The following is a 16,335-nucleotide window of genomic DNA, read 5'->3' as shown; positions in this document are numbered from 1 at the left end:
TAAGGGAGCTATTTTGCTATTGTCCCTGTTGGTTTCCTGGTATAGCTTGCTATTTTAATGACAAGGTTGAGATGGTCAACTCTTTCACCATTTTCTCTGTCTTATTCACAAACAGTTCCATCAGAGTCCTTTTTTCCTGTCAGCTAGGAAGAGGAAAAGGATCAGTAAGCAAAGCAAGTCCACGCATCTTCCATTTGCAAGGTAATTGTTTAAAATTTGGTTAGATACCGACTTATATGTTTCTGCCTTAGAAGATGCTAGGTTGGGCTTCAAGTGTTTTGTTTACTCACATCCTAAACCAGAAAAACAGCTGTAGATAGTTTGTTACGTTGCTTTGTTGAATTAGACATACTCATGTGTTACCTGGGCTCGAATGGCCCTGGCTTCATGAAACCCTGTTCTCTTGGTCAGCCTGTGGCTGTGCTACTCAGGTGGAAATGGGAGCTGTGTGTGGTGTCTCGTTAGACTCTGTCTTCGGGGCTCTGGGGAAACTTTGTCCCCAAATGCAGATAACTAAGTTCTTCTATAGTAGTTTAACCTTTCTTCTGGACTCTTTTTTTCTTTCCTCCTCTCTTAGCAAATAACTCTTTCCACTTTTAACATCACGTCTTAACCTGTGAGATTAACTCTCATTTTGGATATTCTCTTCTCTAAAGTCTTTTCCTGTTTTTGATTATTGGTTACAAGTCATCAAAGTACCCAGTTTCAACCCTGACATATTGCACAGTAAACACTGAGGCTGAGTGAGGTGAGAGTGGACAGCAGTGGCCGGATCTTCGTCTGCTTCACTCGGTGTCTCTGGTGTATGGCTTCATCAGTGTATGCTTTTATCTGTGTTGAAGTATTACAAACCCTGTGTATTACATAGTGCATACATAGTCATGCATTGCCTTGTGTAAAGGTCTTAGTGTGTGTGGTGGATGCGCGTATACTATTCCTGTACATAGTCATGAACTGCCTTGTGTAAAGGTCTTAGTGTGTGTGGGTAGATGCACGTATACTGCTCCTGTACATAGTCATGAACTGCCTTATGTAAAGGTCTTAGTGTATGTGGGTAGATGTGCATATACTACTCCTGTACAGAGCAGAAAATTAGAAGGTGATTTCAAGAAGCATCAGTAGAATTATAGTTGTACATTGGGTAGATTGAAGGGGAACCTTCGCATTGTAATGAAAACATTAAACAGGAAAACGTGTTTAGATATGAAATATCCTATACCACAGGAGAAAAAAGAAGCCTCCTGTCAGATCACTTATCTCACTTCCTATTTATTTATTCTAGTTCATTCTGTCAATTTATCTATTATCTGTATTTATACCGCTTTCTACCAGTACATTTTATTATTGTATTTTTAAAATAGTAAATTGTATTGTCCGTACCTTTATTTTTTTCAAGCATACACTGGCTGTTAGGCATTTATTGTTTCGAATATATTCATATTCAGCCAGCTGTGGTGGTGCCTGCCTGTAATCGCAGCCCCGGAGAGGGTACAGTCAGATTACAGTCAGTACAATCAGACCAACAAAGGTCCAGACTGAGGGAAATGTCACAAGTTCAAGGCAAGCTAAAAACTAGCCAGAGTTATCTAAGCCCACAGCTGTTTGGTTTTTTTCCATGCATTCACTATTACAGTGTGTATGGTGTGTGTGTGTCTGTGTTTGTGAGCGTGTCTCTGTATGTGTGGCTAGTGTGTGCACAGAGCTTGTACAGAGGTCAGAGGACAACATTAAATGGTCATTTCCTTCCTTCCACTGCGTTCACATAGCAGCCACTTTACCTCACTGGGCCTATGCCTGCAGTTGTTGGGTTTCTTGTTTGTTTGTTTTTTGTTTTTTGTCAAAAGTTTTTTGACAATATCCCATTTCATTACTAACAAGGGCATTCAGATTTCCTATTTGTCAAGTTTTTAACTCCTCTTTAAAGGATTCTTCCATTTCTTACTTCTCCATCATCTAAAGAGTCCAATTATAACTAATAAAGTGCAGTCAGTCAGTCTGCACAGTCAGCTGTCTCAGGAAACAAAACACGGATAAAGTTCCTTTGTTGCTAGTTAGTGAGAGTTTCTTCATGAGCTGCGGAGTTAAACGGGGGCTTTTCCTCTCACTGTTGAAAAGGCGACTTTTCTCTATTAGTGCAGTGACTTTTACATTTCCTAATCGTGTAGCGGAATCCAATGATTGGTTCATTACCATTAGTGTGTGTGTTTGTACACATGACGTGTCTGCGGATGTCAGGACAGCTTTGTGGAATCTCTCTGTAACGGAATACAATGATTGGTTCATTACCATTAGTGTGTGTGTTTGTACACATGACGTGTCTGCGGATGTCAGGACAGCTTTGTGGAATCTCTCTGTAATGGGTTCTAGGAATTGAACTCAGGTCTTCAGGCTTTGCACAGCAAATACGCTGATATGCTGGGCTGTGTCTCTCAGTGATCGATTTTTAAATATTAATCCTCCATTGCATTGTTTTTCTGAATCACAGACACATAGTTGTTGTTTAAAGGTGCTTGCATGTGTGTTACAATGAAAATTATTCATAATTTTTTTATTGCAATTATTTTTCAGGGTTAGGTATTTTTGTAGCGCTGATTGATACGAATTCTGTTTTCTGGAAGTATATCATAAAGGATTATTTTTCTTTAAGACCTTGAGGAAAGTTATCTAAGTTTTCCTGCAGAGAAATTTAGATTGTATCTCATTTCTTTTAGCATATTTTATTATCTTTAATTCATGCAGACTGGAGACAGATCCTTCTGGAACAGGAGTAGCCCAGCCTGGGTGGAGGGAACCACACTCGTGTCCGCGGGATGAGCAGTACCTTTTCTTAGCTGCTCGGCCATCACTCCAGCTGCTATCCCAGTTCTTTAATAATCCCTATGTTTTGCTTATCACTGTTTTCTCTTTCTTCACATAATTTTTGCTTTTCTTCTAAGAAACAGGTCAGATTATTGGCAGATGTACAATGGTATCTTTTTTTTTCTATACGATTTTTATAAAACACAGAATTTCTTGTCTGATTTTTCACTTGCCTTTAGGGTTCCATTAACTTCAGAAAATGACGATGATGATGGTGATGGTGATGAATGGAGAACAAAGTGTTACAGCAGAATTGCATCAAAAACGTCACCTGACGTCACCTCCTCGCTCTCAGGACAATCTTTGTCCTTACGCCAGTGTGACTTGGAAGTATTGCTTCCCAAGGAAGATAACCAGAATCCATGTGTCTCCAGTTATTCAGAACGAACTTCTTCTAGTGTTGATGTTCATCCTAAAGGTAGGATTGTTTTAGAGACTTTATGTAGTTGTTCATCAGACTTTCTTGAAGACAACAATGTCTAAAAAGCTCCTGAGTTGGTGTCTTAGTTCCGGTTTCGACAGCTCTGAAGAGACACCCTGACTAAGGCAACTCTAATAAAGGAAGACATGTCACTGAGGTGGTGGCTTATGGTTTCAGAGGTTTAGCCCGTCATCATCGTGGCAGGGAGCATGGCAGCTGGAGAAGTAGACAACCGGAAGTGAACTGTGTCACTGAGCCGTATCTTGAGCATAGGAGACCTAGAGCCCACCCCCACAGTGATACGCTTCTCCAACAAGGCCACACCTCATAGGTCCACACCCTGAGACTATGGGCCAATCATGTTCAGACCGCCACAGTCAGCCAGGTCTCTTGCATTACTAACTTGTACTTTCCAACTTCTAACACTTAAAACTGCTGGTGAAAATTTCAACCAGAAGAAAGAAGCTCCACAAATGTCACATCCTCTGAGACCTAAGACTGTTAGTCTGGAAGCAGTCTTGAAAAATGAGCAGGACTCAGACTTCCACTTTGTTTATCGTGATTTGAAAAACACTACTACATTGATTTAGTCTTATCTAATCCTTTTTGTGGATCTGAAAAGTGGGGGTGTAGGTGGATATAGTGACTTTTTTAATCACAACCAGTTACTGGTTATGATGATAAGTTTTAGTTGCCAATCTAGGGCCCTGGAGAGGTAATCTCAGTGAGAGATTGCCTGTGAGGAGGGTTGCCCATGGCAGGTCTGTGGAGGATTGTTTTGGTTGTATTGAGTTGGGAGGACTCGTCCCCTGTAGGTGGCGCCATTCCCCAGGTAGGCAATGCTTGACCTCTCAAGTGGAGGAGGCTGAGTGCGAGTGATCCTCCACCCACTCTTCTCCATACGTTCCTGCTGCTTTGACTTCCTGGCGGGGGTGAACTGTAACAAGAGCTGTGAGCTGAATAAACTCCCCTAAGTGCTAGTGTCTGTTTAGTCAGAGCGCCAGAAACGAGACTGATCGTGCTAATGAGCTTGATCCTGACTCACTGAGAAGATTCCATTTACACGTCTTCCTGATTGACGGTCCTAGGCTGTAGTCTGCGGTGCTCACAGATTGGCTGGAGATTTTCAGACTGGATCACGGAACCCTAACTGTTGAGCTCAGAGCCTGCTGAGAAACATTAACTAGGATAATGGAGCGCTCCCACATCCCCCTTTACCTCACATCCATGAGAATGGACACAGCCGCACCTTGCTCAGGATTAGGATGGCGTGTGCCCAACAGTGGCGCCAGCACAGCTTCTAGGAACTTGGCTACCGGGACTAACTGTGGTCAGCGTGAGTTCTGGATAATACAAGGATCTGAGAAGAACGGCTTAGCAGAAGTCCTCTCGGCAATAGCCAAGTATGTTTTGTTTACTGTAGCATACTTACTTTTATATTTCTTTATTTTGCAGAAAGCCGTGATGACTCAGACCAAAGCCCTAAGAGTTCTCTGAGTGAGATGAAAACTGCGCCATCTTCCTGCCTCAGCAGGGAAAAGCCGTCACTTAACAATGTGACTGAGAGGAGAAAGCGCGGGTCTTCTGCAGAGAATCTGCACGGCACAGACTCAGGTTACCCACAGATGTCCAGTCCAGGGTTCAACTGGGACGTTGAGATAAATGGTTGTGCTAGTGAAACCAGTAGTAAAACGCAAAGAGAAACACAGTGTTCTCCCCGCTTCCCTTCTGAGGCTGCCGGCGACCCTCAGACACAGCCCACGGCCACAGTGAGGAACACCCATGGGTTTCAGTTGCAAGAATCTGTGTACGAAAACGCCGACATGGATTTAACTGCCAGTGAAGTGAACAAAATCATTGTAATTTCAAAAAGCAATAAAAATCAAAGGAAGAAAAAGACAGATTGTGGAAAGGAAGCGTTCAGAAAAGTAAAAGATCCAAGCTCTGACAAAAGGAGAGAAAGAGCCAAGAGAAAATGTAAAGGTAGTTCAGAAATGGGTGCTGAGGGAAAGACGGAAAACGGACCAGAAGGAGGCTCTGTTGTCTTAGGTGGCAGAGGGGACTCGGAAGATCCAAATTGTATTGCCGATACTGAGCCACCTCAGGCAAACATGCTGAAGGAAATAACCCTCCCGAGCAGCTTGGATCAAGAGACCATCCAAAATAAAAAGAGGAAGCAAAGGCGTGCGACAGGTGAGCAAGAGGAAACACACCCTTTCTCTCCAAGTTCAGTCAGACTCCTTCAAGGTAGTGAGTTTGATCAATGTCAGAACGCCCCACATTGTAATAGAAATAAGCCTTCTCGACAGACATTTGTGATTCGTAACTCAGAAAAGGATCATTTATATTCAAACCAAAAGGACGAAGAGACCAGTTCTGAAAAGCTAGATGTTGCGAATGAATTCCAAAGAGCTGATCTTTCCACGAAAGATAGCAAAACTGTATGCGACTTTGAGACCCAGACTATTTTGGACTTGAAAAAGTTGGTCAGTGTGCAGCAAATTCAGTCCAAGCTAAGTAATCCTAAGCCGAAAATAAATCGGAGGACAAAAATAATTTCTAGTATGACCCAAATATATGAGGATACTGACAAGGACGTCCCCCTCCAAACCCCAGCGAGTAAAGAGTCCACCCGTGCAGCCGATGACGCTGCAGACGAGTTAGAAGCGCCTTCACTTGTCACAGGAAACAATGGAAGCTTACATGACTGTCAGGTGCAGAATGTTCTGGATTTGTCCAAGCAAACCACCAGTGTGCACCCTGCTCGGATAGAGTCCCATGTTAGCAGGATCCCTAGGCACAAGGTAAATCGCAAGACAGAAGTAATCTCCAGGGTGAATAATTTTAGTAATGATGGAGGTGGTCATTGTTCAGAAATGGACGAGTCTTTCTTACCTCAAAAGGATAAAGACATCCCCAGAACCTTAAAAGATTTTAGTAAATTTGAAGTGCCCGCCATTTGTAACAAAGATAGTGCAAAGTTATATGAGCATAAGACTCACACACTCCCGGGGATGAGAGCGCACGACCACGAGATGCCACCTGCTAGTCACAAGGACGCAAAAGAAGATAAGAAGCCTAGACAAAAGGCACTTCGAAAGACAGAAATAATTTCTAAAACCAACCAAATGCATGAAAATGATGAAGGAAGTGTGCATGACCCATTAAATAAGAAGGTCTGCCAGAAGGTCAATAAATCAGAAATTGTTTCTCAAATGAGCCAGCTACATGAGAACACTAATGCAGGCGTAAATGGCTTTAAGAGCTGTGTCAAAGACCAAGTTGTTACGAGTTCCTACCCTGCAGGAATCACGAGTGATAAAGAGGGAAATGACGAGCCAATCCCAGATCCGTGTGTATTAGTTAAAAAGCAGAGAGACTTTGCAGGCAGAGCGGAGAACATCTTGACAGGAGGGAAGAGCGAACGTACTTCGCAGCTTCCAGGTTTCTCACAGCAGTCTGTCGCCTTGGAGTCTGGGTCACCCCAGGGCTGGAACGGAACAGATGCTGGTCCCGGAGAACCAGATGCTGGTCCCGGAGAACCAGATGCTGGTCCCGGAGAGCCCACTAACCCACCAAAGAGCCAGGAAGAGAGCGCTGTGCTTGCACTGGGAGATGCTGGCTCTTTGGGCGTGGCCAAAGGAGGAAGCTGCCCAGCCAAAAGAGGAGATAGAGTGACATCCAAATCAAAGAAAAGAAAGAGGCCTCTAGCTCTTCCTTCAGATACCCATGGGGCGGTGGAAATGACAGTCAGCACTGACCACACAAAGTCAGGCGACTCCCAGCAGGCCGATAAGGAAAACTACTTGGAGGATGGGAAAATTGCCAAGAATAAACTGGACTTCTGCCCAAAGGCGTTGAAGCCTTTATCTCAGATGCGCTCATCTAACATGAAGAATTCTTCCTTCGATGACATGTGGGAGAGCTCACTGCCTCTGACGACAACTTCCTGTAAAACTCTGCTGATGGAAGGGAGCTCCTTCCTGGAGAGTGCGAGCATCTTTGCAGCAGGCGGGCCTGCTCCTGACAAGACAAAGGAGAGGACTCAGAAAAGCTGCCACAGACCGCAGAAGTCCGGAATAGGTAGGCCGAGGTTTTAGAGTTATGTTCTTTTCACTTGACCACTGGTGTATTTTCTTTTGAAATGGGCAGTTTTGCAAAAATTTTAAAGCAGTATATGACTGCACATATGGAAGCAGAAGAAATAAAAGGTTTGTACGTTGAGAAGGGTAACAGAGTCTCTTGCACATTTGCATCTAAAACCCGATTCAGGCTTTCCTAGGCGTTATCTAATGATGGTGTTGGGCGGATCACACCCCTCTTCGTGTGTTGGAAGGGGATTAAATGTCGTAAATGCTTGTGGTTAATTGCACTGAATTTATTCTAGAGAGGGAAACTGTGAGTTTGGGAAGGTGGGGCTTGGTCCAGCTGCCTTCAGTTCGTGTGGTCAGAGCAGCAGTTAGACCGCTCCTCCCCGCAGGGTGGGCACACAGAGATGTAAGGGTCTCCGCGCAGTGTGCGGGAAGTGGTTTATAAAGCAGACAGTGAGCTGCAGAGATGATCATGGAGGCCGCACTGTAGACTCCGATGGGTTGTCAAGACTTTCAGCATTAGTGTTTACTTTTGTTTAACCCTGCTTATAAAAATAACAGTTATTACCAATAACCAAATACAACAATGGGAGAAAATTTGCTGAAACTGGCTGTCACCATTTACCATTATGGATCTTTAAACATATACTATAATCATGCTTTATATAAAACTACTTACCCCACTTCTTCCTGAAAGCCCAGTCATAAAGATTTTCTTTGTCATCAAAGAGTTTGTAAGATTTTGTAGCATTAGACATTTGTATGTAAAAGTTTTTCTACTTGGGACCAACATTTCAGTGTGTCTATATAACACTGGAATTTATAGGCTAAGGCTAGTCTAGATAAAAGGGGCCCTAGGTAAAAGAGTCACAAGAGTCCGGGTGGTAGGATGTGTTAGAAGAATAACTCCTCTTTGTCTGCCCCAAGGTGACACTCACACCGAGTAGCCAGAGCTGTGTGTGTGAATGAGTGTGCAGATTGCTGTAGGTTTAGGAAGGGTTGAACATGAAGAACTTTTGTGTTTTAGAGCTGCAACATTGCAGCCCTTGTTAGTGGTGTGCTGGCTAAGCTGGAGTCAGTTGTGTAAGGGACTCCCAGCTGAGACAATGCCTTCTGTAGGCAAACCTAAATTGTAGTTTCTTGATTAGTGATTGATGGTGAGGGCCCAATCCGTTGTTGTTGTTGGTAGTGTGATTGATGGTGAGGGCCCAGTCCGTTGTTGTTGTTGGTAGTGTGATTGATGGTGAGGGCCCAGTCCGTTGTTGTTGTTGGTAGTGGCCTCCCTGGGCTGCTGGTTTTGGGTCCTATAAGAAAGCAGGCTGAACAAAGAGGAGCAAGCCAGTAGTCAGCGCCCTCATGGCCTCTGCATGTGCTCCCGCCTCCATGTTTCTGCCCTGAAGCCTCCCGTGATGGACTGTGAGTGAAGTAGGCCCTGCCCTGCCCCGCCCAAGGTGTTTATGACCGGGGTCTCTGTCACAGTGTGAGAACCCTAAGTGAGTAAGCCCATTTTCCTTACAGAATGAATTTTATGTCTTAAAATGTGTTCTCTTTGCTAGGCCAACTGTATTTATTTACTTCATACTTATTTCCATATTTTTATATATGCTTTTACAAATATTTGTGAAAATATTCCTTTCAGGTAGAGGAATTTTCCCGGAGTTGGTGGACACCAGTTCTGTGTCAAGCAACCCCGCTAACCCCAAGAACGGGTCCGAAGAGCAGGCTGCAGAGCAGACGAGAAGGAAAAGGCAGTGCGCCCCTCTCAACCTGAGAGAGCCGAACCTCGTAAGGCAAGTGTGGCAGGGCTTGTCACTGTACTTCGAGAAGCACTTGGCCTGGATTAGTGTTGAACACTCCTGAAACATGCTCATGTGTACGCAGGATGAACTTGGGAGAGATGCCATCAAAATGAAACTTCTTCTCCTTTCTCTTTCAGCTCTGGTTTGAAATTAAATTAGTTTCAGTTAGTTTCCATCTTACTACTGTCATTTTAGAAACTTTAATTGGTAGCTATTTTTTTTATATTTGTTGAAATACAATTTACCAACCACTGTTTTCATAGCTATTACCCATATTTATTTCCTGCGTTGCACCCTAGAAGTCAGTGTGGCTTATATTTCCTCTGGTCCTGAAGAGAAACAATTTTTTTTCTTAATTTTTTCCACTGTAAACGTACACTAGCAGAGAAAGACTTGTAGCCACTTTACCCAGGCCCCCCCCCCCCAGCTTTAGTAGTCATTGACAGTGTGCTGGGTTTGATTCAGCTGTGCTTCTAAAGCAGGTCTCTGATGCTGAGTGATTTCATTCACACAACACTTCTGTGTTTGTCTTTAAAGAATAAGGTTTTTCTGGGGCCGGAGAGATGACTTCATCAGTAAAGAGCTAGAAGACACACGAGGACCTGAGTTCAGAGCCCCAGAAATCGCGTACAAGTCAGGCGGGGCAGCGTGCGCCTGTCCTCCCAGCCCTGGAGAGGGAGGGGCAGACAGCAGGGTCCCCGTGCTTGCTGGCCAGCCGGTCTAGCGGATCTAAGTTCAGTGGGAGACCCCAGCTCAGAGAGAGCCAGCCAAGGAAGGCGTCTTGACACTGACGTCCATCTGGGTCTACACACGCACAGGCACACGCACATACACATGTGCACACTCATATGTATGTACTCTCTCCCTCTTACATACACGCTTGCATGCACACACGCGCGCACACTCAGGGATTTCTTTTTTTTTTTTTTAATATTTATTTATTATGTATACAATGTTCTGTTTGTGTGTCTGCCTGCAGGCCAGAAGAGGGCATCAGATCTCATTTCAGATGGTTGTGAGCCACCATGTTGGTTTCTGGGAATTGAACTCAGGACCTTTGGAAGAGCAGGCAATGCTCTTAACCGCTGAGCCATCTCTCCAGCCCTCAGGAATTTCTTAACCAAGTTACCGCAGTAGGATGCGGCAGGACTGGGTTACAGCTCAGGGTAGACCTCGCCCTGCTTGCATGAGGCTGTAGCTCACAAACTATCAATTCTTACTGCCATCTAACAACCACTCTTTCCTTCATTCCCATAAAGATACCCCATGACTGTTGACATTGTTTTGTTCAGAAATCTCAGGTTTTTAAAACTAAGTCAAGTAGCCTATCTCATAAAATCAGTTTTTTCTCAAAATTCTCAAAAAAAAATCCTATTGTGTACAAATATTTTCCATAAGCTGGAGAAAATGATCACAAAATGTCCTTTGGGTCATTTCAGTGTTTGCTCCTCCTGTCAAACCCTGATGATTCTGTCAGGCGTTTCCAAGCAGGAACCAGCAGGTGGCAGTACTCCACAGAGGGTGAGATGGGAAGGAAGGGCCAGGGGTTTTTAAATGCACACAGATAAGGGATGCAGGGCAAACTTGAGTGTGAGCCCTTGCCGTGGATTCAGTTCTGAACACCACCACGAAAACCCTCTCACAAGTATGCACAGCCACTGCTACACTCAATTTAGAACATTTCCTTATCCGAGAAAGGAATCTTGTCCTCTGTGCACCTTCTAGCTGGAGTTAACTGTTCTACTTCCTAGCTGTAGCCACCTCTGTTCTGGACGTGTGTGCGCACAATCGTATCTAGACCTGAGACTGGCTTACTCCGCTACCACAGGGTTTTCTGGGCTCCTCCATGTGGTAGATGAGCAAGCATTCGTCCTGTGCTCTATGAACAGCGTTTTGCTGTGTGTCCAGACCACAGTCCCGCTCCCCCGTTATTGGGATTGGACCGGACCTTTGTTCATTTCTCTTTCCTGTCGTTCCCACTGTCAGGAACGATGCGGTCTGGAAGGTGGTGTGTAAATGCTCGCACGGCCGTGTTTTGATTTCTCTCTGATCTTACACCCAGGCTGGAAATTGTGTATGGAGCCAGACTGTTTTACATTGCTACCCTGTGTTAGAATCCAGTTCCTTTCACGCTCATCGCCTGTTTGGCTCTCTGGTTCTAGCCTCTCTGTGAAGCTCTGGTGAGCAGGGTTGCCGAGCATCTCTCCGTGTACTTACTGGCCAATTGCACAAGGCTCATGGCCTTTCTCTGCATTAGGACTCGTCTGTGCCCTGTGTTTCATTCAGCCTCTGTTTCTCCTTACCCTACTCCACCTGCCGGTTCCCTAGTCCTTTTGTTCTCCTGGCACTTGAAGATCGCAGGTCAGTTATTTTGTTAGAATATCCACAAATTGAGGCTTGGGGATTGTTCCTGTTTGTTCTCATAATTACACGTGTGATGCTTTTCTGAATGAGTTCACACGAAGGACACATCCTCGGCGCAACATGTCAGGGCTTCGCTATGTCGGTCTGTTCCACTAGCAGGGAAGGCTCATCTTGATCTGACCTGCTGGGTTTCTACGGTGTAAAAATTTTATTTTTTCCTTAAGGATTGGGGGAGATGCTTTGAGTACATACATCCTGTTCCACAAAATTTTGCTTAGTGATTTTAATATTTTTAGTAGGGTTTGCTTGAAATCATTCCAGTATGATGCGTGAGAGCATCGCTGAGTTTCTGTTCTGCTTCTCTGAGGAAATAGTATCCTTTCTTTCTTAATATTGACACGGTGAGGCGAACCAATAGCTGCTGTTATATTCTAGTTGGAATCCAACGTGGTCCATCTTTACTTCGTTACTCGCGTGATCCCCACTCTGGCATCAGGAGCCCTCAGAATTGCCTCTGATTTCCATCAACAAGGCGTCTTCCTCTTCTGACCTGTCCATTGCCGTCTGACCACACAGTGTTCAGTCATCATAATGTTCTTCCTGCCCTGGCCTGGGATCAGATGATGCCCTCCGTGTGCTCATGGCTGACACTGTGTGGTACTGTCTTCCTGTCTATTCTGCACAGCATCACCGTAAATCTAGCTGAGAAGACAGCACCTACTATCATTTCTCAGACTCTGGGCGTGGCTTCATGGGGGTTCGGCTTAGGGCTTTATAGTACCACAATCAGGGTGTCAGAGAGACTGGATCTTCTCTGAGGATCTCCTAACAGATGTTGTCGGGAGACTTTCCTCATCTTGATCTTGGCCCTGGACTGTTCTCACCTCCAGCCTCCCTCTCCCACAAGGCTCAGAGCTATAGAAAGAGTCTACAGCAGAACCTTCCAGTGAGAGCGTCTTTTCTGTGAAATATGCTCTCAGAAGTGAGACGACCTCTCTCTCACCCGTGTCACCCATGGTTGGACACAAATCACTGTTCCTCCCGTCACCATCTGGAAGGGCTTACATAAAGGCATGAATGCCAGTAGAGGGGATTGTGGGTGTCCTGGCTCAACTCCGTCTATCCAGGGATTGTGGCTGGGCCCTCTCACAGACAGCACTAGGAAGCATATGTATCTCTGTTAATCCAGTGTTGGGGACACAGCTTTCCTGGGGGACGCACCCACACATCTATTCACATCCGATAGGAAGCCCACAACAGACAGATACCACCAATGTCCAACTTGATGGACCCGTCAGTTTGAGTGGGGTCACTTATAAGAACGTGCTTATATGGGTAAGGGGTTACTTACAGAGGAGAAATGACCCAGACACAGCTGCATCACCAAGCCCACTGAGCATGGGTGAAGCCCACAGAGCTGGGAACCAGGAGCTCCCTGAGCAGCCTGCAGATAGCTCAACAGGCTGGAGAGAGTCCTTTAGGTGCCTCAACTGGTCTAACCCTTCCAGACAGCTCAGCTGGTTTCTGCTTCCAGGCAGATGCGGTCTCAGAGTCTTTGCAGCTCTGCTGATCTGCGAGTCCTTTTCGAGGCTTAGCTTCCTTCCATCTGAGTGAGACTCTCCGTTTTTATTGCTTACTCTGATGCCACGGTTCTCAACCTTCCTAATGCTGTGACCCTTGAATAGAGTTCCTTGTGTTGTGGTGGCCCCCACACCATAAAATTATTGTCATTGCTACTTCATACCTGAACGTCTGTGTTCTGCGATGGTCTTAGGTGACCCCTGTGCCGAGGGCCGTGGCCCACAGGTGGGAACTACTGCTCTAGTGGATCTGCTCAGTTTCAGGAACTTCCTGAGGCTGTTCTGAGTCCGTTTACCTTCCTGTTTAAGGAGCCCGCAGGATGGATTGTTCTAATCTCAGAGGAAACCGATACACCATCCACATAGACATATGCTTTTATATTTCTGTATGTGGTGTATATAATGGAACCATGATATATTAGAGTTGATCTAATACCTCTGGTTTGAATTCATTACCACAGGGTTTGTTTTAGCATTCCCCTTTGCTTAATTTGTAATTTCTCAATCAGTGAGAAGCCTAGTTCTCATTATCTGAAAGTATTTTCTTGTTTGTTCAATTCTAGCACATAATTTCATAACTGTTATCCCGTATCCGCATTAGAAGCACTTCACCACCTGGGGTGATGTATAATTCTTTGCCTTAGATTAGATGGTTTCATAAACCCGTGAGGTTCAGCCACACTGCCTCTCTTTATCGTCCCAATGTGCATTCCCATCAGTCCTGGGGGAGAGCACCCGCAGCTGTAACAGAACATCCTGTCGTATTTACAGTTCGTGCCAGCAGTAGGTGAGAAGTTGTCACCCTGGCCCTGCCCCTGACATTCTGGGGCCCTGGCCCAGGTGTTCTCTGTCCTCAGCTCTTACTTGTTCTCTGACCGATCTTCCTTATATTAAAAGTGCTGCAGGGAAATCTATGTGGTACTGGGTCCCCATCTGTCTCCTCTGTCTGGTCTTTGTTTCAGAAAGACAATTGTTCTCATTTAATATGAAATCGTGGTTATATATTCACTATGGTTTGTGGATTTTACTGTAACGTCTTTTTCATCTTCAATGCTTTGCAACTTAAAAGATAAAGATTTTTAAAATATGTTTGTTCCATCCGCTCCTGCATTCCAGCCCTCAAGTGCGGAGGTGTCTGCTGGAGACGGACACATTTGTGGTGTTCTGTTTCCACAGCTGGGTTGTTATCATTCAGTATTTCCCTGAAAATATATTGTGATCTTTGTTTAAAATTTTTATCAAATTCAGTTACTCAGAGTGGTAGCATCATTGTCTCTGGAGATGAGTTACGGAAGAGAAGGGACCTGCTCCCTGCCTGCCTTTTCTGTCTTTTCATGCTGAGGCTATACACGTCCATCTCATGAAAAGCACACACACCTTACACGTGTGCATGCACACGCAATGTAGAGAAGAGATTAACCCCACCCACAGCACTGTGGAGCAGGGTCAGCCCTCTTTCTGAGAACACAGGAATGTGGATGAAATACTGAAATGGAAAAGTGAACTGGACGTTTTAGCGAACACTAAAGTAGAAAAAGACTCAGATCAGAGTGAGGTGAGAAAGAACCCAGAGAGGTAGATGGAGCTGGTTTTTACCGGAAGCCACCTGTCTATCTAGGGGAGCCTGACCTATATTCCCAGCCTTAAGTCCTGGGGCAGAATGAAGCCTAGGGCTGGACTGAAATGAAGTCTGTGCAGACTCTCGGTGCAGTGGGGCTGTCTCAACAGAGCAGCAGAGTAAAAGTCCTGAACGGAGAGCAAACTTCTGAGAATTTATAGTGAATACTACGTCCCTATTCCGGTTCCCTCCGGAGTCTGCTATCTGCTAAGTGCAGACGTGGAGTTTAGGATGGAGGGTGAGCGACCCATGACCTGGAGTGTCCCCTGCAGGAGGACACCTGCATCTCAGGCCTCATGCATTCCCCACAGCTGCCGTTCTGAGGGAAACGCACAGCTGGCGCACAGCAGACAAACAGAAGAAGCCACCGCAAACCTCAGCGCACACAGGAGAGCTCGCGGTTCCGCAGGAGCAATGATGCAGCCATACAGAGTAGGAGCTGAGAGCCAGGGCACACTTGAAGGTGACCAGGATGTTGAATGAGAACAGCAAGCCCCAGAAAAACCCGCAGTGTGGTTCACTGAGCTAAAGAGACCTGATGTAGAAACCCCCAGTGCTCTTTGTAGGAGAACAATCGTAGGTGCCAAAAACTACAGAGAAAAGCTCGGCATCTCGGTGCCCCCCTCATCCTTGGGACAAAGCTATGGTTTAAGGAAACCGCTTACTGGAAATGGTTTTCTTCTCAGTTCTTCCTGAAAGAGATAATTAGCGTGAAGTCATTATTGCTAATCTTGCCTTTTCTTTTCTTTTGCAGCAAGATGAGAAGATGAAGGAGATATGAATCCTAGCTTTTCTGAGTTCTCAAAGCACAAGGCAGAACAGAAGCATAACAAAGATCAAGACATGAGACATGAAGGAGTATTACGTTTGGTTTTTACATGAAGAAGTGTTCTGTTGTTTTCTTTTCTATTTGGGGGGACTTTCCTGGATTATTGTTTGTCTATACTTACATTGAGGTGTGTGTGCATCCAATAACTATATTTTAAATAGGAAACTTTTTTAAAAAAAGCATTGGCCATCACATAACTTGTTAATTTAAATTCTTACTGAACGTCATTTAGCAGTTCAACTCATTTCCTTTTAGCCAAATAAACACGCTTGCATTGGTTATCTCGTACAGCAGGATACCTTGCTTTCTGTTTTGAGCCATTGAGGAGACGTGAAGATGAAAGAGGGTTTGAACGTTATTGCCTGTTACCATTTCCTCCGCCATGCTGATTTCAGGAATACTCGTTAGCTGTCAGCTTCTTGATCACTTCCTCTATCTGTAATGTTAGCGCCCAGGCCGTGGTAGCTGTCATGCAGCAGACAAACCCTGGGCCTGTTGTGCCTGGCTTTCCCGACCAGCAAAGGTGGGAAGAGCAGCCCTGTCCCACAGGTTGGGGTCACATGTGCGCTGGGCACCAACATGAACCTTGTTTCCTGACTGTGGCTGAGATGGGACCCTGACCTCGCGTGCCTGCTCCATGCCTTCTCCACCACGGTGGACCTGATCCCTTCCAGCTGCAGCCTGAAGAAAACCTCACTCACTTAAATCACTTTGTGTCAGGGATTTGTGCCTGTAACCAGGAAAGGAGCTAATATCCTAGTTCTCCAGACCTTA

General features: G+C 45.2%; 1 protein-coding gene across 1 annotated transcript in view; it reads left to right on the top strand.

The window, feature by feature from the left end:
• Sgo2 (shugoshin 2) overlaps nt 1-15,712 on the top strand; it is a 23,768-nt gene extending 8,056 nt beyond the window's left edge. Inside the window, exons 5-9 of the mRNA XM_005366347.3 lie at nt 116-201; nt 3,039-3,277; nt 4,736-7,363; nt 9,011-9,161; nt 15,487-15,712. Coding sequence (XP_005366404.1) covers nt 116-201; nt 3,039-3,277; nt 4,736-7,363; nt 9,011-9,161; nt 15,487-15,502 — 3,120 coding nt within the window. The 3' untranslated portion in view covers nt 15,503-15,712. The remainder of the gene's footprint in view (nt 1-115; nt 202-3,038; nt 3,278-4,735; nt 7,364-9,010; nt 9,162-15,486) is intronic.
• The last annotated feature ends 623 nt before the right edge of the window (nt 15,713-16,335 follow it).

Source organism: Microtus ochrogaster, unplaced genomic scaffold (assembly GCF_000317375.1).
Source record: "Microtus ochrogaster isolate Prairie Vole_2 unplaced genomic scaffold, MicOch1.0 UNK8, whole genome shotgun sequence".
Taxonomy (NCBI): Eukaryota; Metazoa; Chordata; class Mammalia; order Rodentia; family Cricetidae; genus Microtus; species Microtus ochrogaster.
Note: the sequence above shows the minus strand (reverse complement) of the source record. Positions and strands in the feature narration are given on the sequence as shown.